This window comes from Amblyomma americanum, chromosome 1 (assembly GCF_052857255.1).
Source record: "Amblyomma americanum isolate KBUSLIRL-KWMA chromosome 1, ASM5285725v1, whole genome shotgun sequence".
Taxonomy (NCBI): Eukaryota; Metazoa; Arthropoda; class Arachnida; order Ixodida; family Ixodidae; genus Amblyomma; species Amblyomma americanum.
In genome coordinates this window covers 160,706,132-160,729,359 of record NC_135497.1, presented here as the reverse complement: position 1 = coordinate 160,729,359, position 23,228 = coordinate 160,706,132, and the positions used below count along the sequence as shown (strand labels likewise).

Here is a 23,228-nt window from a genome sequence, read left to right as displayed (position 1 = left end):
GACTCACTTGATTGGTTGGCGGCGCGGTTTGCGTAGCCGTCCGCTTCATCAATGCGTGTCACGGTCGACAATGCCTGCGTGAGCTGCCCCAGGGTAGCATCGCTCGTCCTCTGGTAGGGCTGCGTTGTATGTAGGTGGTGGCAGCGTTGGTGGTGGTGATGCCGCTGCGCCGAGACCTTCCCTTTCAGCCTGAATTCTGGTCAGTTGGTACAGCGCATCGTCGAGCTGTTGGGTGCGTCCGCTGTCTCCAAGCTGGTCAGCATCACCTTGTGGTCCGGATGCACTGCCTGACACGTCTTCCTCGCGACGCGCGTCGGAGCTACTCGCTTGGTTTTACAGGGGTTCGCCGTTGGAACACATTCCAGCGGTTTCACGGGCTTATCGAGTTAACCGCACTTCTGAGTGTAGAAATTTGAGGGCGCTGAAAGCGTTGTCTTCCCCTATCTCGAAATAGCTATGGAGAGAATAAATCCGTGCACGCGTGAGGGGGGTTCCCTTCGAGCGGCTCCGCCGCGGAGCAGCCTCGTCAACTCACTGTACGAATTCGCTCCGTGAACACAAGCTTTGCTCTGATAGGCATGAAAACTCATATAAAGCAAGCGCGCAGGCCAGCCGTGGCGGAATTAACGCAGCACGCAAACAGACGAGTCCACATTCACGGGAGGTAGTCGGCGGACGGGTGTCGGGGGTGCGCGGCTCGCGGGTTCTTCGAAACATCGGGTTGCCGCTATTATACTCGGCGATCTCTTCCGCAATAGGTTTGTCCCCACTGGTCGTCTCTTGCACGTTCGCGGGAGGTAGACGGCGGAGGGGTGTCGGGGGTACGGGGCTCGAGGGTTCTTCGAAACATCGGGTTGCCGCTGTTATACTCGGCGATCTCTTCCGCAATAGCTTTGTCCCCACTGGTCGTCTCTTGCACTTTCGCGGGAGGTAGTCGGCGGAGGGGTGTCGGGGGTACGCGGCTCGAGGGTTCTTCGAAACATCGGGTTGCCGCTGTTATACTCGGCGATCTCTTCCGCAACAGCTTTGTCCCCACTGGTCGTCTCTTGCCCATTCGCGGGAAGTAGTCGGCGGAGGGTTGTCGGGGGTAAGCGGCTCGAGGGTTCTTCGAAACATCGGGTTGCCGCTGTTATACTCGGCGATCTCTTCCGCAATAGCTTTGTCCCCACTGGTCGTCTCTTGCACATTCGCGGGAGGTAGTCGGCGGAGGGGTGTCGGGGGTACGCGGCTCGAGGGTTCTTCGAAACATCGGGTTGCCGCTGTTATACTCGGAGATCTCTTCCGTAATAGCTTTGTCCCCACTGGTCGTCTCTTGCACATTCGCGGGAGGTAGTCGGCCGAGGGGTGTCGGGGGTACGCGGCTCGAGGGTTCTTCGAAACATCGGGTTACCGCTGTTATACTCGGCGATCTCTTCCGCAATAGCTTTGTCCCCACTGGTCGTCTCTTGAAAACATTAGCTGAAAAAAAATCAAGGCTGGAGTTGACTTCTCTGTGCTCTTCCCTGAATACGTGCGCATTTCTTTCAGGACTACTTCAGGCCCCATACTATTGAGCAATGCAAAGCAATACAAGGCAGTCTGGCAACAGCGAATAGAGGCCTGTAGACGTGACTAGGAACGGAGTGAAATTATAAATATTAACTGCCAGCTTGCAAGAAGAAGAAGGGATACGCGTCTTCAGCTACAGAGTTCCGTCGCTGCCGACGGTTCAAAGTGAAGACGCTCGCTCGTTTTTAAGTCCAAATCACGGAGTAAGAGTATTTTAGGTGTTTACACGGACCGCACGCCGCAGCGGAGAGCACGCACAGATTATGTTCGCCCTCTAGTACACGCGCAGACCTCTGCGGTGCTGGGGCTCAGTGGAGCAGTGGCCATTAAAGGGCTTCTGTAAAGGGCTTCGCCCTACAGTGGAAAGCAGCGGGGCTGATTTATTCAAGGCATTGGGGTTTAAGGACAGTGAAGGGAAAGTAGATTTTAAGCGGGTAGAAGTAAACAAGCGAAGGTTATCTGATGGCTAGCTAAAATCAAGACAAGAGTAAAATTTCATAAGTCATGGCTAGGTGGGTTGAGCCACCGCCCGATTTAAAGGGTTCAGCCTTATCCATCCATTAGTGTTCTTGTATATGTTCCCACGGGGAGCATATGCTACCTGCGGGAGCATATACGGGAACACTAGCTGCCATTAGAGTCCCTAGTGGCCATTTGCTTGCGCAACGGCGGACGCGACCAAGCGGTTTGCACGGCTGTCGGTGCCGTTTTAGGCTGTGTTTGTCGGTGTTTTGCGCTGCCAGAGAGCACCACAAGGTGTGGAAGCAAGATTCTTGGCTTCCACGTTGTAGTAGGCACAGTGCACACGAACTAAGTTTGCTAGAAGTATCTTTGTGACATAACTTCACCAGCGAAAGAACGGAACACCAGGAGAAGAAGAAGAAGACAGGACAACGCTGGACTGACAACTGAAGTTTAATCGAGAAACGTCCTGGGTCACCAAACGACGCATGCGTATCAGGCTCACAAAAACCCCTAAAAGACAAAAAACCTATGTGGCGAATCACCTAGGAGAGGATGCACGCACCATAATTGGCAAACAAAAACAAACAAAAAGCACAAAAGCACAAAAAACACATAATTTGCCTGTCAACCTTGCACTCGTACACTTTTGCTCAGGAATCTAAATTCCTTGTCCGTGAGATATAAAGACGGTGCACTGAATCTCACTGACAAGGAATTTAGATTCCTGAGCAAAAGTGTACGAGTGCAAGGTTGACAGGCAAATTATGTGTTTTTTGTTTGTTTTTGTTTGCCAATTATGGTGCGTGCATCCTCTCTTAGGTGATTCGCCACATAGGTTTTTTGTCTTTTAGGGGTTTTTGTGAGCCTGATACGCATGCGTCGTTTGGTGACCCAGGACGTTTCTCGATTAAACTTCAGTTGTCAGTCCAGCGTTGTCCTGTCTTCTTCTTCTCCTGGTGTTCCGTTCTTTTGTTGGTGAAGTTATGTCTGATACACACCAACTACCCCACATGGTTACCTTGTTAAAGTATCTTTCTGTGTCGCGGTCTGGGACCAGCCGCAGTGATCGCTGTGCAAACGCGCGTGGGGGCGCGGGCCGGCGCCGTTGAAGGATCGTCTTGATTTATTCAGTAGTGGCTTATATGCGTATGTCGTTGCTGTGGCACGCCAGAGGGGTCCAGCCGGGTCCAGAAGCCGACTATGCGCGATTATGGATAGCCAGTGCTTCGTACCCAAATGCAAATCGGCCTACCAGAGCTGTCCGGACCGAGTGTCACGTTTCAAAGCTCCGTCGGATTCTGCTCGCCTAGAACTTTGGCGCCAGGCAGTCCCCAGAGTAGATAGGATACTGCAACCGAGCGACCACGTCTGCGCGAAGCACTTTCCCGAGCATACGATATAAAATCGTTCTACGCCGAGTGCAATGGCAAGGCACTTTTAAATGCACCCAAGAAACCAGTGGTGTCGGCGAATGGTGTGCCCAGTATTTTTCCTAGGTGTACAAAATATCTAACGAAAAGGACGAGTTCAATAAAGCTTCCTAGAAAACGACACTCTGCAGCCACGTGTGCCAAGCACCCAAGCAAGCGGCCCGCACCCGGCGCTGTCGCACTGCCTTCGGGGCCGCCCTGTTGTAAACAAAAAGACGCCGTTCCATCATCGAGCCCTCGCAAGAAACTGCGCACAGATGACTGGAATACATCATGCGTGTCAGCTGATCAACAAACATGCTCTCCTCCCACCATGAAACTTTGAGGCGCCTCCTTATTCAAGTGGAAGCTCCGTATGCAGCGGTACTAATGGTGCTAAGGTTTGTTCTCTTGTGCACTGGTCCGGGTACTTCACATTCTACAGGTGCTCAGCGTTCCTGTACATACCATGGCAGCGGATAAATTAATTTCGGTCGGCGATCTCGTGGCAAGTTTCCAACCGCTGTAGAATTTGGTGCCACAAAACATGGTATGACATGCCGGTAACATTTATAGCAAATATGCAGCTGCATAATTTGCCGCACCCTGGAACTATGGATGGAGAATTTCGTGGCCCGGCAAAATTGAGGCCAACAAGTGGCCAACTGCTCTCAGCCAACATCCCAGACTAGATAGAGTGGCGCACGTATGGTGCACGCCAGTCTTGCCTCGAGGGTGACAGCAGCCCAGCATTAGCTTGGCAGGAGGAAGGGATTTCCACTAACCATTTTCGCGTCGCGTAGCTAATAGTGCACTGCACTAGCCCTTAAAACGTCGCAAATGCACACTTGGTTTTCTCTCGGTCCCTGTGCTCTTTCGGTGGAGGCGTTAATTCCGCATCACAGCACAGGAGCGCGGGTTCTGTTCCTGGCTGCAGAGGCAATATTTCTGATGGAGACGAAATGCGGAAACGCCCTTGAGGTTTATCTGCACATTAAAGAACCCCAGTTGGCCGAAGTTAACCATGCTCTCTGCACGGCGGACATCATATCTCACAGCGTCGGCGCATTACACTGCTCAAGCAATGTCTGAACGTATCCGTATACTCCTTGGCCCAAATCTGGGAGCATGCGCGTTGCGGCCGACCTTTTATATTTAAGAGTCGGTATCGTTGACTAATGCAGCGATGGCGTAGAGGTAGAACATCCGCCTCGCGTGCAAGAGGACCGGGGTTCAAATCCTGGTGCCGCGCAATTCTCCACCGGGTTTAAAAAAAAAAAATCCGCGTGTCGATGGAATTGCATAACCAGGCCTGGAGTGCGGCCTTATCTCGGTGACCAGAACCGACAACGCACTCTCTCACCAGAGCAGGATTTGGCCACCCTGGTGTAGTACTTGGCCACAACCTTCTATGATCAAACCAATTAACCCTCGGCCCTCAGTCCCCAGCGGCTGCAGAGCAACTGACCACGGCGGCGGTCAGACCTGTGACGCAGCGGAGGGTGCTAAGAATCTCTGGCTCCGGACAGGCCGCCATTGGAATCTGAACCTGGCAACGTTTAACGCTAGAACTTTAGCTAGTGAGGCTAGCCTAGCAGTGCTGTTCGAGGAACTAGCGGGAATTAAATGGGATGTGATAGGGCTTAGCGAAGTTAGGAGGACAGGTGAGGCGTATACAGTACTAAAAGACGGACACATACTGTGCTATCGCGGGTTAGAGGATAGACGAGAACTAGGTGTGGGTTTCCTCATTAACAAGGATATAGCTGGCAACGTAGAGGAGCTCTAAAGTATTAACGAGAGGGTAGCAGCTATAGCAATTAGGCTGAATAGGAGGTACAAGCTGAAAGTGGTGCAGGCCTACGCACCCACATCCAGCCATGATGACCAGACAGTTGAAAGCTTCTATGAGGACGTAGAATCAGCAATGAATAGAGTAAAATCGCAGTACACTGTACTGATTGGCGACTTCAATGCGAAGGTGGGCAAGAAGCAGGCTGACGACCACGCGGTAGGTGACTATGGGATAGGCTCTAGAAATAGCTGGGGAGAGTTATTAGTCGAATTCGCGGATAGAAATAATTTACGGATCATGAATACCTTCTTCCGCAAACGAGAAAACAGGAAGTGGACCTGGAAGAGCCCCAATGGTGAGATTAAAAATGAAATCGACTTCATACTATGCGCTAAACCTGGCATCATTCAGGATGTGGCCGTCCTCGGAAGGGTGCGTTGCAGCGACCATAGAATGGTAAGGTCTAGAATTAGCTTAGACTTGAAGAGGGAACGGAAGAAGCTAGCAAAGAAGAAGACCATTAACGAGTTAGCCGTAAGAGGGAAAGTACAGGAGTTTAGGATAGCGCTGCAAAACAGATACTCGGCTTTAACTGAGGAAGATGATCTTGATGTTCATTCAATGCACGATAACCTGACATCAATAATTACGGAGTGCGCAGTAGAAGTAGGCGGTAGGACAGTTCGAAAAGATACCGGGAAGCTATCTCAGGTGACGAAAGATCTGATTAAGAAGCGCCAAAACATGAAGGCATCTAACACTACCGATAGAATAGAACTAACGGAGCTATCAAAGTTAATAAATAAGCGCAAGGTAGCCGACATAAAGAAGTTTAATATGGAGAGAATCGAGCATGCTATAAAGAACGGAGGTAGCCTAAAAACAGTGAAGAGGAAACTAGGCATAGGTAAAAACCAGATGTATGCATTAAGAGACAAGCAGGGCAATGTCATTAGCAATATGGATAAGATAGTTAACGTAGCCGAAGAGTTCTACACAGACCTGTACAGTAGCCAATGTAATCAGAACGCTAATGAGAAAGACAGCAGTGCACAGCAATGCGTCATCCCGCCAGTAACGAAAGATGAAGTAAAGAAAGCCTTAGAAGCAATGAACAGGGGAAAAGCAGCTGGGGAGGATCAGGTAACAGCCGATCTGTTGAAGGATGGAGGGGACATCGTGCTAGAAAAACTAGCCACCCTGTATACGCAATGCTTTATGACCTCGACTGTACCAGAAGCTTGGAAGAATGCAAACATTATCTTAATTCATAAGAAGGGAGACGCCAAGGACTTGAAAAATTACAGGCCGATCAGCTTACTATCCGTTGCCTACAAAGTATTTACTAAGGTAATCGCTAATAGAGTCAGGGCAACGTTAGACTTTAATCAACCAAATGATCAGGCAGGCTTTCGTAAAGGATATTCTACAATAGATCATATTCACACTATCAATCAGGTGATAGAGAAATGCGCAGAATATAACCAACCTCTATATATAGCTTTCATTGATTACGAGAAAGCATTCGACTCAGTGGAAACCTCAGCAGTCATACAGGCATTGCGTAATCAGGGGGTAGAAGAGCCTTATGTCAAAATACTGGAAGATATATATAGCAACTGCACAGCTACTATAGTCCTTCATAAAGTAAGCAATAAAATTCCAATAAGGAAGGGCGTCAGGCAATGAGACACGATCTCGCCAATGCTGTTCACCGCATGTTTGCAGGAGGTATTTCGAGGCCTGAATTGGGAACAGTTGGGAATAAGAATAAATGGAGAATACCTAAATAATCTGAGATTTGCTGATGACATTGCCTTGCTGAGTCACTCAGGAGGTGAACTGCAAATCATGATCAACGAGTTAGACAGGCAGAGCAGATCGATGGGTCTAAAAATTAACATGCAGAAAACCAAGGTAATGTTCAACAGCCTAGCAAGTGAACAACAGTTCACAATTGGCAGCGAGAGCCTAGAAATTGTGCCGGAATACGTCTACTTAGGGCAGGTAGTGACAGCTGATCCGGATCATGAGAGGGAGATAACTAGAAGGATAAGAATGGGGTGGAGCGCATATGGCAAATTCTCGCAGATCATGAGTGGCAGTTTACCAATTTCCCTCAAGAGGAAAGTGTACAACAGCATAATCTTACCGGTACTCACCTACGGGGCAGAAACGTGGAGGCTAACGAAAAGAGTTCAGCTTAAGTTAAGGACAACGCAGCGAGCCATGGAAAGAAAAATGATAGGTGTAACGTTAAGAGATCGGAAGCGGGCAGAGTGGGTGAGGGAACAAACACGGGTTAATGACATCCTAGTCGAAATCAAGAAAAAGAAATGGGCTTGGGCAGGGCATGTAATGCGAAGGCAAGATAACCGCTGGTCTTTAAGGGTAACGGAGTGGGTTCCAAGAGAAAGTAAGCGTGGCAGGGGGCGGCAGAAGGTTAGATGGGCGGATGAGATTAAGAAGTTTGCAGGCAAAGGGTGGATGCAGCTGGCAAAGGATAGGGTTAATTGGAGAGACATGGGAGAGGCCTTTGCCCTGCAGTGGGTGTAGTAGGGCTGATGATGATGATGATCGTTGACTATATGCTCTAAGCATTCGTGCGGATGAACTACAAAACTTTGCGGTGAACGCATATCGATTACGAGCTTGGAAGGATCGCTGGGCAGCGTCCTCGATCGGTGCTGTTCCACCCATCCATGCAGTTCCAGCAAGTAAAACACCAAGTCGCCCAAAATTATTCGGTGTCGACAGCAGTTTAAATCGTTTTGTGACTTGCCACACTTCAAAAAGCGCACGCATATGCACACCGCGGCACCGAACGATCGCATAAGGCTGCGTCCACACTTGTCCAGAAATCCGACGAGCGAAGCGGATTCGGCCGCTTTTGAGCGGCGCGGCGAGGGCGATTGGTCCGGGACCAATTTTCGCCGCCGGAAAAATTCCTCAGCGACAAACTTGGCGGCGCCCTTCGAAGCGGGACTCTTCGCCTCGGAATGTATACGTCGTTGTTGCTACCCTTTTAAGCGCGTTCATTGGCCATTATTGGGGAACCGCTCTGACGCTTCTTCTCATCTCACCTATAGTAGCGGCCGAGTCGCGATTCTGCCGCTACTTGCCAAGCAGAAGGCGCCACTAGGCTGGGTTTGTCGCTGCGAGTCTGTCTGCAAAAGAGGGAATGTGCCTGCAGTTAACGTATAGTCGTGGACAGAAAAAGTAGAGATTGAATTGAATTGAATTGAATTTATTTCTCCCGAACAACTGGAAGGATTTCCAGGCAAAAAGCTGATTTTGCAACTTGACTGGGCCCGGAAAACCTTTACATAGCAGTGGCTTCGACATACTAGCTGATGGAAATGAACATAAGAAAGATACAACAAAGGAGAACAAATATACACACTATCAAATACAAACAATGAATACACTTTTACATGCAATTGTATGGTTAAAACTGCAACTTCTAGGCTCATCTAGTGCAAAAATAATACGTAATTAAGAAATGCACATGTAATAGAATCTCAAAGACGCACTTAATGTTTACTTATAAACATTTTGAACCTATGTACACACATGAAAAGCAGAGTACACACATCAAATTGTATGAAATAATCAAAATATTAGAGAAATGCACAAAATTGTCTCTGTACATAACAGGCCACCTAGAGAAACAAAAGTAACATATCTAAAAAAAAAGAAATAGTTCACAACTCTACGAAATACCGTCGCAATTCTTTGAACCTGAAATTTGTGGTATTTTATATTTGTTAAGTACATGCGGAAGATTGTGTTGCAATGTTTGGAGTTAATAATTAGTTCTAAAATGAGGAACAAACCAAGCGTCCGCGCTGCGGGTACGAGCAGAAGTATGTTTAATTTTTAGGGACGCTGTTTCAGTTATAAAGGCCTTGTAAGAACTGTTAGAGAAAGAAAACAAACGCAGCATCCGGAAATCATACATATGGTCAATGCGGACAATGTGATACAATGGAAACAAAACGTTTGTTGGGGATCAGCGGTGTACGTTTGCGATGTGACGAAGGGTTTTCTTTTGGAGGCGCAGAATCTTCGCGTTATTTGTTTTCGCAGTGGTTGCCCATATTAAGCTACAGTAATTAATATGAGATTTGAAGAGTGCATAATAAATTTGTCGCTTAACGTTTGTGGGCAGCAGCGTTCGGCATCGTGGCAGTGCTCCTGCTGTCGCAGCGAGCTTTTTACAGATGTTTTTCACCTGCGTATCCCAGCTGAGATTAGACGAGAAAGCAACTCCCAGAATTTTGTGCTTATGCACAATTTCAATTTCTTTATCAGCATATCTAATTGCGTTTTGAATTTGAAGTGGTTTATTTTTTGCCCGGAAGATAATTGCTTTTGTTTTTGCTGCCTTAATATTTATCTTGTAGCGCTGCGACCAGAGCAAGAGCTTGTCAAGCATATCATTGCATTTTAGTACTAATTTGTGTACACTTGGACCAGAAAATAAGACTGCTGTCATCTGCATATATTATGAACTTCTCTGTTTGGTCTAGTGTAACAATATCGTTTATATATAAATTATATAATAAAGGCCCCAAAACACTTCCTTGTGGCACACCTTGTGTAACTGTTAAGAAATTTGACTGTTCCCTATCGATGCATGCGCACTGAGTTCTGCCACTCAAATATGACCGAAACAGTTCTAGTGGTATGCCCCGAATTCCGTAGAATGAAAGTTTATGCAGCAGTATATCTTGATTACTCCACTGCGGCAACCCGCACTGGAGTAATGCGAAAGCACTGACGCCTCCTCAGCACTCGTCGCCTCTCTGTGATTCTCTTTGCTTCTCTTTAGATGTGGTCTGGACGTTGAAGCTGCACTATGCGATGGCACAGGCGGCTTAAACATGATGCCACACGCTCGCACAACGCGCGATTAAGCACCACGGAATCAACTCACGCGCACACAGCATCTGCACGCGGCAGCGGCGACAGAGCGACTGGCGTACAAGAGCGCAAGGGGCCGCACACTCATTTAAAATTTTTTTGGTGCGCCATATCGCTCCGTGAGTCTCACGTGATCATGACGTCACATCAGCAAGCAATCCGCCAATGGCGCAAGAGCGACACGTCGAGGCGGATGGGCCGTATACTCATTTCACGCTTGTCGTGGCATCGTCCGCGCCGCACCGTTACACTATTGATTTTCCGTAATTCACCATTAATTCGCCTTAATTCACCATTAATACCCCTATTCAACGTTAACAGCCTTAATTCACAATTAATCAATCATTAATTCACTTTAATGTGCCTAAATAACCCGGAACACTTTTCATTGTTAATCAATTGACTTTGACTAACGGCACATTTTCTCTCGTTTGATCAATTAATGAATGAACTTTATTTCCGTCATCATATGGGGCCTCACGGTAGGGGCGCAGCAATCAGGAAGGAGGGGGGTGCCTCCCAGCCGGCGCTCAGCACCGGAGACCGCGGAGACAGTCTTGTAGTAAGCTGTCTCCGCCTGACGGATGAGGATCGATTCTTTGCTGATCCGGGTCGTGGCTCCGGATCAGGTCTTCCATGGTGGCAAGGTCTGGGATGCTTTGTGATTTCAACCCAGGAGAATCGTGACACTCCCAAATTAAGTGATTTTGCGAAGTGATTCTGTGGCAGCTACTGCAGAGCGCAGGCTCCCAGTGTCTTCCTCGTGTGGTATAGAGTACGGGAAAAATATGTTGACCTGAAGCCTCCTCCAGGCCCTGCTCTCCTTTGGAGCGAGTGACATATCCGGAAGTTAGAGTGTTCTCCCATCCAGTCTATGTGTTTCGGTTATTTCCTTATACGTTATGAGAAGGTTTTTATTCCCACTCAGGGGTACTTCCAGAGCAGCTCGGATGTATAATTCTCGAGCGAGGATGTGAGCAGCCTCATTTTCCGGAATGCCCTCATGAGCAGGAACCCATATGAGGGAGACCTCTCTGCTAGAATGGTATATTCTTAATAATTTGGTGGCTTGACTGGAGACCCCCCCTACAAAAGTTGTGAACAGCTGCCTTAGCCTTCGTTTCATCTCAGCATTCATTTCGGGAGTTCAAATGTGGCGCCACGCTTCGGCTCTGCCCACACTTTCAGGCACGTGGTCCCACACTTCCGGCGATTTCAAATTCGGCGCCACTTTTGCTTTGACCCCGCTCACTTTTTGGACATTTTTGGATCTAATTAACTATTCGTCCGATTTCGAAAGTTTTTGTTTCCACAGCATCCTCACATCAGCCTCTTTCGATTACAACCACTCGTTTGACGCTATTTCTTCTGAGTTCCCCACAACTGATGCGGACACGACCATGTCTACATAGCCAAGAAAAGGGACCACGGCTCCGGTTAAAAAAAAGCGGGTCTGCGCCATCAAGTTGAAAAGCTGCCTGGTGCCAAGACTTCTGCGTGACCACGTGCGCCCTCTTAGCTCTCAGCCTATCCAAATCGCTCACTTCGCTTTGTGCGCTCTTTCATCGTAGCAACTAGCGCGAGGTTACGCTGCTGATGCGCTGTCGGAATGGCTTGCCGGTTAGATAGTTCTCCGCACTCTATTCTCGCGCCGAGGACAGTCGCCTTGGTGTCGCCGGCAGCAAAACTAACAGCGTACAGATGAAGAGGTGAGAGAAATGGGGAGGAGAGTAAACAGAAAAGAAGATAGCCGGCAGCCCCGCACGCCACGGGCCCGCGGTGCCCGAATCCAGACATGACGAGTGGCTTGCAGTGCACAGCGAAGGGCAGACGGCAGCGAAGCCGGCGCAGACAAACTTTTCGCATCCTTAAAAGGAAATGAGCACGACGGCAGCGGTACAGAATGCTCACTTAGTTGTCTCTCGCCGGTAGTCGGATCGACCATCATTCTGGGACGCACTTCGATCAGGCATGAAAGATGGTTTGGTTTATACGGGTTTAATGTCCCAAAGCGACTCAGGCTATATGAGGGACGCCGTAGTGAAGGTCTCCGGAAATTTCGACCACCTGGGGGGTTCTTTAACGAGCACTGACATCGCACAGTACACGGGCCCCTAGAATTTCGCCTCCATAGAAATTCGACCGCCGCGGCCGGGATCGCTCCCGCGTCCTTCGGGTCAGTAGCCGAGCGCCATAACGACTGAGCCACCGCGGCGGCTGCATGTAAGATGTTTTTCATAGACCGTGAGTACTACATCGCAAGCCACCTGTTGGGCTGCGAGAAACAAAAAACGAGAACAAGGAATTTAAGGGCACAGGGTAAGGTAAAATTAGAAAAAAAATCGTTTTTTTTTTCTTTTGGAATTTTAGAAGTTCAATTCTTTCTACACATGTTCCATGATCGCACTTTCCTCAGAAGGCCATATTTACGGCTGAAAAACGCTTTTTCCGAAACAAAGTAGTGAGCGGCCACGCCCCCTTTCAGGATTAACGTCAATTTTTTCAACCAAAAAGTCCACCACCTGATTTCAAAACTTGTCTAAAATCAGCTACATATAAAAAATTGTCTGGCAACTATTGTACAGCTCCTCTTTTTTAGCCAAGACAATCCTGAGACGCTTTGCACGTTTTTTCCACGTTTCTGCAACCTTCATGCAGCTGCGTCCGAGTGCTATCCCTTTCGATCAGTATTGTAAATTGTGCCGGTTTTGGTTGCTGCTGATAAGTTGAGATGCCCAGGGCAAAGAAGGCCTTCGTCAGGCGTGAATTTCACGGCAACCGCTACGCTCATCGTGAAAAAGCAAAAGGATGTCCACGACCGAATGAGATCCCGAGCGCCGAACGCGCCAGCTCCTCGACATCGAAGCTTTCAAGATTTTCTCTGTGCTTCCAGGAAGAGGATGTGCTACAGAGCAGCAGCCAATATGCCTTACTGGACATGGACGGCATTTGTGCCGCAATTACACAGATTTGTGTGTGCACAGAGTGCGGTGGAAGTGTTGAGCTCATCGAAATTGTGACAAAACGGGTAGGTGTTGCAAGCGTTTACAGTTTGAACTGTGAAGTGTGTAGTGCCGCACAACGATTTGAGACGTCGAAGAAAACTACTTCTGGCCTCTATGAAGCCAACCTCAGGTTAGTGTATGCCTTGAGGTCCATTGGTAAGGGAATGGCTGCAGAAAATATACTCTGTGCTATGCTAAACCTTCCTAAGCCGCAGACAAAGTTTGCGAAATACAATCAAGAGCTTCTAGGTCACATCGAAGCTGCTGCTCAGGAGTCGATGAAAAGGGCAGCTGACGAAGCTGTGCAGCTGAATGAGGGGGATAAAGACATCGCAGTTGCTCTTGATGGAAGCTGGCAGAAGCGAGGCCATACTTCCAATAACGGCATAGTCTCTGCGACCAGTGTAGACTCTGGGAAAGTGCTGGATGTGGAGGTTTTGTCTAAACGTTGTCCAAAGTGCAGCATCAAAGGTACAAACAGTGACCCACTTCATAGAGAGGTGTGCCAAAGCAACTACCAAGGCACCAGCGGTGGAATGGAAGTCGCAGGAACACTGAAAATTTTCGGCAGGAGTGAGGAGCTTCACGGCGTTCGATACGTCAAATACCTTGGGGATGGTGACAGCAAGGCTTTTATGGCTGTGAAGGCACAAATGCCATATGGTGATTCCGTTGAAATATCCAAGGTTGAGTGCATAGGGCACGTGCAAAAAAGGATGGGCACAAGGTTACGAAGGCTAAAAAAGGAAACAAAGCAGGAAAACTCTCTGATGGAAAGAGCCTCTCGAGCCGAGGCCGACTGACTGATGCAGTAATAGACAAGCTCCAGACGTACTATGGTTTGGCCATCAGAAGAAATGTAGGAAACCTGGATGAAATGCGAAAGGCCGTTTGGGCAACCTTCTTCCACTTATCGGCCACAGACGATGACCCATGCCATGGACTTTGCTCAAAGGGACCTGATACGTGGTGTGCCTTCAACAGAAGTCAGTCAGAGGGCAAGCCATTTTTCCACAAGGAGAGTTTGCCTGCATCTGTCTTGGAGGCTATCAAACCCATTTATAGGGAGCTATCGAAGGCTGAGCTCCTAGAGAAGTGCCTGCATGGGCGAACTCAAAATGCAAATGAGTCGTTCAACCATGTTGTTTGGGAACGCGCGCCAAAGAATGTGTTTGTTAGGCTTCGGACCCTACGGATGGCAACACTGGATGCTGTTCTTTCATTTAATGATGGTAGCATCGCACGGGCCAACGTTTTGAAGGCGTGTGGATTGAACCCAGGGAGCAACACCATCAAGTGGCTGAGGGAAGCTGACCATAAGCGCATGCACTTTGCGGACCGAGCAACACGACAGCTTACAAAAGAGGCCCGACAGTCAAAACGACAAGCCGAAAAGCGAAAAAATGACCGCGACAGTGACTACGAAGCAGGGGGCTATTAAACCAATTACTATGGAGGCATTCCTGCGAATACATAATGGTTTTTCATATCTTTTTTCTCTTTACGCTCTATTATCTCAAAACAGTGTTTTTTCTTACAAAGGTACCATTATTTCCAATGCCTTTCAAGACAGACGGCTGATTTTTTTGCAATCATCTACATAAGTGTTGCCAACTACTGAACTAGAATTAGGCAATTTCACTGAGCAGTTATTCTATTATGAATTTTGAAATGCTCAAAGAAAGGCCAGATTTGTATACTACCGGAAAAAATTTTATTAAAATCGAATTTTCAACACATTACAAATATTCTCGTTCAGTAAAAAGAGCACAAAATTTGGCAAACAATGATATATGTATTATTAGGCTACTGTTATTAGTTAGTGAGAAACATGTACCTCAACATGGCCTAAAATGCATGGGAAGTATAGGGCTTACCCTGTGCCCTTAAACTTGGCCTGATATGCCGGCTCGAGTGCCTCTTGAGGAACGGAGATTCATAGTACGAATTTACATCGAAGGTGTAAGCCAGAGGGAAATCTGCAGGCGCATTCAGGAATACCAAGAACCGCAGTAAGTCGCATAACGAAGCATACCGAGACGAAGCCAGACTCTGGGATGCACGCCGTACAGGGCGAAGAAGCATAACGAAAGAGGACCAGCTGATAGTTGCCGCGGCTGTGGGAGTCCCTTTTCTTTCTGCAAGAGACACCAGAGAGGCGCTCTCTCTGCATGTGTCATGCAAAACCATTCAGAGGGGGCTACAACAAGCTGCACTGCAGAACCACATGGCTGCCCAGAAGCTCTGACTCACAGAATCAAAAAGAAAGACAAGGCAGGAATACGCAAGAAAAGTAGCCGAGTGGACCATCGAAAATTTAAGACAACACGTTTTTACGGACGAATCTACGTAGCACAACTTTTGGCTGCAGAAGGAAACTTTGTAGATTACTGAATATGCAGCACGCGAAGAAAGAGTCCCTAGTTAGCAATTCGAGATGATTTTCTTCCAGTGCGAATGAACAAGCGCGCTTTTTCCGTAGCTCCCATTGATCACTTGGTCGCCCCCCATAGCGACGGCACAGGACACAAGCGCAACGAAAGAAGTGCATAAAAGGCATTGATCACAGAGAGCGGTAGCCATCTGTTAATATCAATAAAACTCACCAAAGCACGCCTACAATGCTCTCCTGCTGTGGGGTAGTCTTGTAGTTCGGTAGCGTATCGTTGACTAAATCACCAACCTTTACTTTTTTTAAATTGTGTGCTGTATGTCAGCTCTGATAATGTGCCTGTAAATGGAGAGCAGTAAGGTTCGAGAGAGCTCCTGCTATGCCATGTCCATCGCACTCGCTACCCACCAAAGAGCCTCAAGGCGACTGCCAGTCAATCTTAGGAAAGCCCTATAATTTCCAGCTGTCGGCGGTAGACCTTCAAGCCTGACGTGTGGTTTACACGGCGTCCAGCAATTCATTTTCCAGGGAAAAAAGGAGCACAGTGGTCTGTGGAGTTTATCTGTAGGGAAAGCAGACGCAAGAAGCTACATCTGCAGCTAAAAAAACCTGCAGCGTCCGTGCGGCCAGTATCTACAGTGGATCGTGCGCCGTCATTCTCGCGACCCGCAGCTAACCGAGAATTCCAAACCTACCAGTTGACACGCCGCGCCATTTGGCCTCCGTCTATGCGGGTTTGTCTTCACGCGGTAGAAAAAATGAATACAGCCGCGGCGGCGCACTTGACGCAGAAAGCGGAAGAACGATTGCACGTGGCAAGCCATTCCGACAGCGCATCATCCACGGCACCTACAGCGGCGACATCTCGCGCTACTCGCTACGATTAGATCGTAGCGAGCAGATGGCAGAGGCTGCGAGTTAGATAAGGCGCGCATGTTTATGAAAAGGTCTCGACACCAGGCAGCTTTTCCACTAGATGGCGCTGACCCGCGCTTTTTAACCGGAGCCTTAGTCCATTTTATTTTGTCCGCGACTGTACGTAAGCGTGCGTATAGGCCTATGGTACTGAGACAGCGTCAATTTGTGCTCTTTTCTATCCATATCTGTGTACGGCGCGAGCGGTGGCGTGGTGGACGGGAAGTGTGTGGTAAAGCGAGAAACAGCAGCGGCGCGGCGATTCCGCTTCGCCCGGGCATCAACAGATGAGAACAGGTCCATGTTTTCCGGTGAGCGAAGCCGCTTCGATAGCCGGATTTTAGGACACGTGAGAACGCGCCCAAACATTTGCATAACGGCCGCCGCAGCTCGGCGACTAGACAAACCCTCGTGTGGCGCTATCTGTCCGCGTTCGAGACAAGCGCAAAAAAAGCAGCGAACAAGATCCGGCCGCGGCGCCGTGCACAGTGTCAGCACCTAAACATAGTCTTACACCGTGGTCTGGATGCGCCTGGCGGCCGCTTGTGGTACACAGTTGACATAGGCTGCGCCGTACTGCAGGGGCCGAAATAAATACGAAAATTAGTTTTTGGGGAAAGGAAATGGCCCTATATCTGTTTCACATACATGTGGACACCTGAACCACGCCTTAAGGGAAGGGATAAAAGAGGGAGTGAAAGGAGTAAGCAAGGAAGAGGTGCCGTAGTGGAGGGCTCCGGAATAATTTCGACCACCTGGGAATCTTTAATGTGACCTGACATCGCACAGCACACGGGCTTCTTAGGGTTTCGCCTCGATCGAAACGTAGCCGCCGCGGTCCCATTTGAGCACAGTAGGCACACCAACAGGTCATCAGTGGACGCTGCGTTTGTATGGGTTTCTTGCGTGTCATATGCGATTAGTTTTCGCTTTGTATGCAAAAGACGCCGCATCTCATCCCGCTGCAGGCCTTCATAGTATTTATTCTTTGATTCAAAAGCAGACGTGTCGTCGTGTTGTCTGTCGCTTCAAACTCAATTTGGCGCTGGCCACCAGACCGTAATAGTTATATGTTAATTAGTCACTTTGGTAAATTCATTGCCTAATTATGACGATTTTCATAGTAAAGGACTTCCACCTCGGCTGACAGTTTGGCTGTGAAGATGTTTTTCTTCTGTTTCGGACAATAATTATATGTATTTTGGAAAGAATTCGCTCAAACAACCTAAATGTGGTAAAAAAAAAAGAGGAGAACGAAAAAAACACGCAGGTGCCACCGAGATTCGAACTCGGATTGCTGGATTCAAAGTCCAGAGTGCTAATCATTACACCATGAGACCAAACTCCTGCGCCGGAGTTCGAACCCGGGAAGGAAAAAGACTGGTCCCACCGAGATTCGAACTCGGATTGCTGGATTCAAAGTCCAGAGTGCTAACCATTACACCATGAGACCAAACTCCGGCGCCGGGGTTCGAACCCGGGTCTCCTGGCTGAAAGCCAGGTATGCTAGCCACTAGACCACTCCGGCACACATGGAATTTGTGCTTTCGGGAGCTCAATGAGCGGTCAAAACATATCCGAAAAAAAAACGAAAAAGAAACGCACATCTACGCAGGACAAAGCAGGATCGCTGAATTCTGAGCCCAGGGTCCGTATTCCGAGTTTGTGTCATAATAAAATGCGTCAAAATCTGCCACAGCGGCCACAACTGGTTGGTTGAAACACCGGAAGCAGATGTCGGTTCGGTTGTTACTGTGAGCGGCGGCAGATGTCACTGCACTGCGGTCGCGGCAGCGAAATGTCCAACCACGCCACAGAGCGGCGCTGATAGCCCTCTGACGAAAAATGGAACGCGCCCAACGCGAGAGAAGAAATGTTCAGCCACAAGTTTAGTTCCGCATCGAATTCCACTGTAAACGGGTAATTAAAAGATGTCTTGTTTACGCAGTGGACTTTAATAAATAGAGCAATAGTTCGGATACTCTTTTCTGCGCCGTGAAGGCCGGAGGTGTATATAAAGAATTAGTTATTGTACGCAACTACGCATGGCTTTGCAGTGACAGAAGGCGGCCGTTACAGCCGTCGATAGCCTATGGTAAATAAAAGGCAGCTAGCCTGCACGCACAACACGGCATTTTACATTTATCTGGAGGGTGAAAGTGAAGGGAGATGTAAAAATTGAGACACTTTGGAATTTCTTCTTTGTGTTCGGCGAAAGCCTGTGGCCATTATTCTGACTATGCCCATGCCTTATTTTTAAAAGCGAAAGCTTTACTACGCCAGCCTGCGAGCCATTTCGGCTGGTCGCGCTCTTCACCCGTATGCCATATGCCGTGGCCGACGAACGACCATGAGCCGCCGTTGCGTAGCAACACCGCAGCCGCGCTCCAACAGATGGCGCCGCCTTCGACGCCGTTGCCATCTCCGCTCGCTCCACCAGATGTGCTCCGCTAGTGTAGAGGGAGAGGAGGTTTCTGCTCGCGGGGGGTGTTTGGTTTATTGGGGTTTAACGTCTCAAAGCGACTCAGGGTATGAGAGTCGCCGTAGTGAAGGGCTCCGGGAAATTCGACCACCTGGGGCTCTTTAACTTGCACTGACGTCGCACAGAACACGGGCCTCTAGAATTTCCCCTCCATCGAAATTCGACTGCCGCGGGGCCGGGATCGAAACCGCGTCTTTCGGGCCAGCATAAGAGCGCCATAACCACTCAGCCACCGCGGCGGCCTTGTGGGGTGTGTATATATATATATATATATATATATATATATATATATATATATATATATATATATATATATATATATATATAGTTTTTAAGCATATTTGGACAAGCGATTTTTGTACACCATATATTCCGGTCAAAGATCTGCGAACTCGTGATCGTTTTCTCGTGCCTAGATTGCGAACCCGGTACACCCAGCGTCTGCAAAAACATTATGTTCCTTCTGTTCTCAACCGGTTACCTAAAGATACTGCGCCATTTTCTTTCCCCAAAAACCAATTTTCACTTTCATTTTTCCGCTTGTGGTACATCCCGGGTTCGAACCCGACCACGGCGGCTGCGTTTTTATGGAGGAAAAACGCTAAGGCGCCCGTGTGCTGTGCGATGTCAGTGCACGTTAAAGATCCCCAGGTGGTCCAAAATAATTCCGGAGCCCTCCACTACGGCACCCCTCTCATCATTTCTTCTTTCACTACCCCCTTTATCCCTTCCCTTACGCCGCGGTTCAGGTGTCCAACGATTATTATTACTATTGTGGTACATAGTTGAGACAGGCTGCGGCTTACTGCAGGAGCCGAAATGGAAATGAAAATTAGTTTTGACGAAAGGAAACCGCGCAATAACTGTCTCACATATGTCGGAGAACACCCGAACAACGCCGGAAGGGATACGCGTGGTTGGGCTGAAGGTCGTTCACGGTCATTCTCTGGCCTACTACAAGACTGCTTTACCTAGCGTAGTGAAGATTTTCGCTTCCAAAAATTCAGTGCGATTTAACTATACATAATTTTCACGGACGTCACATACGAGGGCGTCTGGGATGCGTGTCGCCATCTTTAGGTACTGAGCGGAACGGCGGGTGCAGAGCGCCAAGCCAAGCAAATCAACAGGGAGCGCGGTCCGTCTGTGCGTTCGTATTTCTGGTTCTGCGCGCTGTCATCATGCCGATGTGTTCCATGTTCGGCTGCGCAAGCAGAAGCAAGTCTTCTGCGCAGAAAACAAACACTGAGCCGGGCGTTGGACTTCACTGTTTACCGAAACTGATTAGCTGGCAGTGCGAGCGCACGAAGCTCCTTCCGGAGAAGCGCCGAAGCCTTTGGCTGACACGGATCAACCGGAAAGGCTTGAAAAACCTGGACAACGTTCGCGTATGCGGTCGGCACTTTATCATAGGTAAGAAAAGGTAAACTTTATTGATAGACATAAGCCTACATACGGTCGCTGTCGGAGATGTTTACCGCGACAGCTGCAACTGGTAATGAACGTTGGTACACGAGCCTCGCCGTCGCCTATGTGTTTGCTGAGACGGTGTTCTTCGTAGCAAAATGAGTCAGTATGTGTAACATTGTGCGCACGGCACCAACTTTAAATTTTCCAGGAAGACCTTAAGGCCTTATGGATGACGCGAACACGGACTGGGCGCCGACGCAGCATCTGGGTTACGGGTCCAGCGAAAGAGCAGCTGTTGGCATGTCCGCCCGTTTTGCACAGACGAAGGCGCGGCAGAAGAAAGCAGCCGCTAAAGCTATCGCCGATGCAGCGGCGCGCCAGTCATCGGAGGACGAATGCACTGCAGAGGTGACGCCTGCAGATGACCCGCCGCACTTGCGCCTGGCGTCGAGAGCAGGACGATTCTAACACACAAAACACAACTTTCTCATAAGAGAGATATTACAATTTCTGTAACCTGTAGAGCAAATAATAATTTTACTTCCCATTTTGCAGAGATAGCAGTACAGACTGACATGACTGTACAAGACATCCAAGCTGTTGAGGACGACAACAAGCGACTTGCTGCAGAGCTGCGTGCCACAACGGCAGAAAAAAAACAAGCTAGAGATGCCAGAGTCATCATTTCATGGTGACGACGCTAAGGTTACGTTTTATACGGGATTAAATAGCTTTCCCATGCTGTTTGCTATTTTCGAGCTTGTGGAATGTCATCTAAAGCATACTGCACAAAATGGCATTGGAAAGTTTGAGGACTTTATTGTGTTCCTCAAGTAGCTTAAGTCGGATTTCTCTGTGCAAGATCTTGCATACCGTTTCTCTGTTTCAGACTCAACAGTGAGCAGAATTTTCGACAAATGGCTGCACGCAGCTTTTCGGCGTTTGAAATTGCAAATTAGATGGCCTTCGAGACAGGAGATTCGAAAGACTATGCCACAGGCATTCCTCGATTCTTTTGGGTCAAAGGTGGTAGTCATAATAGACTGTTTTGAAATCAGGATTGAAAGGCCATTATCACTTGACGCAAGGAGTGAGACGTGGTCCACCTACAAGGGCAGTAAAACCCCAAAGTATCTTATTGAAATTTGCCCACAAGGAGTCATATAGTTCATATCAGAAGGCTGGGGTGGCAGGACAGGTGACAAACACATCACTGAAAACTGTGGCATTTTAGATATTTTAACTCAAGGTGACGTTGTCCTTGCAGACAGGGGTTCTGATACAGCCGATACTTTAGGGCTATACTGCGCTAAACTGCACATTCCTGCCTTCACTAAAGGCAAAAGTAAGCTTACTGCTTTAGAAGTAGAAACGACCACACGGCTTGCCAATGTACGAATTCATGTAGAACGGGTGATTGGTCTGGTACGGAATAAATACTATCATGGGGGCTGTACAGACTTTGTGGCAGGCAAGCAGGGACACCGCTACTCTCCACTAGACAAAATTGTGTTGGTGGGCTGTGCCCTCAGTAATATCTGCCCATCCATAGTACCTGCAAACCAGCAAGCATCCGCATGAATTTTTGAAACTGCGGATAGTCTGCTTACATGCTTTTATAGCCTGTGTCTGCGGTAATGTTGTGGTTACTGCTGTTTAATCGTGTAGCCATTGACAATGCCTTGCTCATGAAGCCATGCAGTGTGCTTGTAAGCTTACGTGAAAAACATTTTCATGAAGTGTGGCAACATGAGTGCTTAAACTGGAGACAAATGTTCTATGTGCTCAATATCAAATGCAAACGCGTTCGCAGTGAACCAGCAAGTTTTCTTCCTTATTTAAATTAAGTCTGCCTTCATATAAAGCAGAAAACCGGCTTAACGTTTCAGGTATTCTCTCTTCAACAATTGCAGAATCCACGTTTCCAGCACCACTTGGTTCGCACTGCTTGTGAACTGAGCTGTTTTCACTTCTGGTGCGTTGCCGTTGCAACTCATAAGAACAGCTGTAGGTTCATATTGCATTTTTGTCCATTGTAGACTGAAAATGGTCACCTACATAGTGCTCTAAATCAGAAAAATGTATTTTGTTATTATTGCACGCATTCTTTGAATTCTCATTAGTGATTCTGTTTATATGGATGTGTACCTATTTGATTTGTTTACTAAAAGTGGGCTGAAAATGGCTATCTTCATAGTGCTCTAAATGAGGCACATGTCTACTGTTTTGTGACTACTGCAAGCCTTGCGTTTGAAGTCTCATCAGTGCTTCTTTGTGTACATGTGAATCCATTGGAAAGGGGTAAACTTTTGTTACCTTTGTTTTATAGTTGAAGTGAAAGCATGGAACAAGCTGACCTAGTAATTATGAATCTAGTCTGATAAGTGTTTGCTGCCTACATATCAATCAATATCTGCATTGCAGTGTTTTCATTGATCTTTGTTATGAACTACCGTGAATGAACTAACTGCATTTAGGCGCTTTTGACCAGAAGGAGATGTACAAAAAGAGGCCAAGTGGTACCATGCTTGTTTGGCTTGTTTAGGTGTTTTTGGCTGCAATGCATGGTATGTTACATGAGGCTATACTTGAAGTATATGCTATGTTTATTAACAATACATTACGGCAGGCGTAAAGCTCTGCAGTTGGAAACATTACAGAAACAAGGCAAACAGCTCACTGCAAGACATCATTCTTTCCTGTGGAACAATCTTGGCAGAACCATTCTTTCCCCTTCGGGGCTCGCTTAATCCCCAATAAACTGCAATGAAAAAACCCATAGCTAGCTGCACTGTGGGCCATCACAAGCAAGCATCTTCCCTGCCTCTGGACCTTGGCAGTAGCAGAATATGTTGGCGTCAGCTGTTGGCTTTCTTGTTAT

At 48.0% G+C, this 23,228-nt stretch overlaps 1 protein-coding gene and 1 non-coding gene across 2 annotated transcripts in view; one reads left to right on the top strand and one right to left on the bottom strand.

The window, feature by feature from the left end:
- The window catches only part of LOC144114503 (uncharacterized), a 74,946-nt gene extending 53,904 nt beyond the window's left edge, over positions 1–21,042 (top strand). Inside the window, exon 2 of the mRNA XM_077648294.1 lies at positions 20,903–21,042. Coding sequence (XP_077504420.1) covers positions 20,903–21,042 — 140 coding nt within the window. The remainder of the gene's footprint in view (positions 1–20,902) is intronic.
- TRNAQ-UUG (transfer RNA glutamine (anticodon UUG)) lies at positions 17,837–17,908 on the bottom strand. The gene has a single exon. It is a non-coding gene; the product is annotated as a tRNA-Gln (tRNA).
- Positions 21,043–23,228: the final 2,186 nt, after the last annotated feature.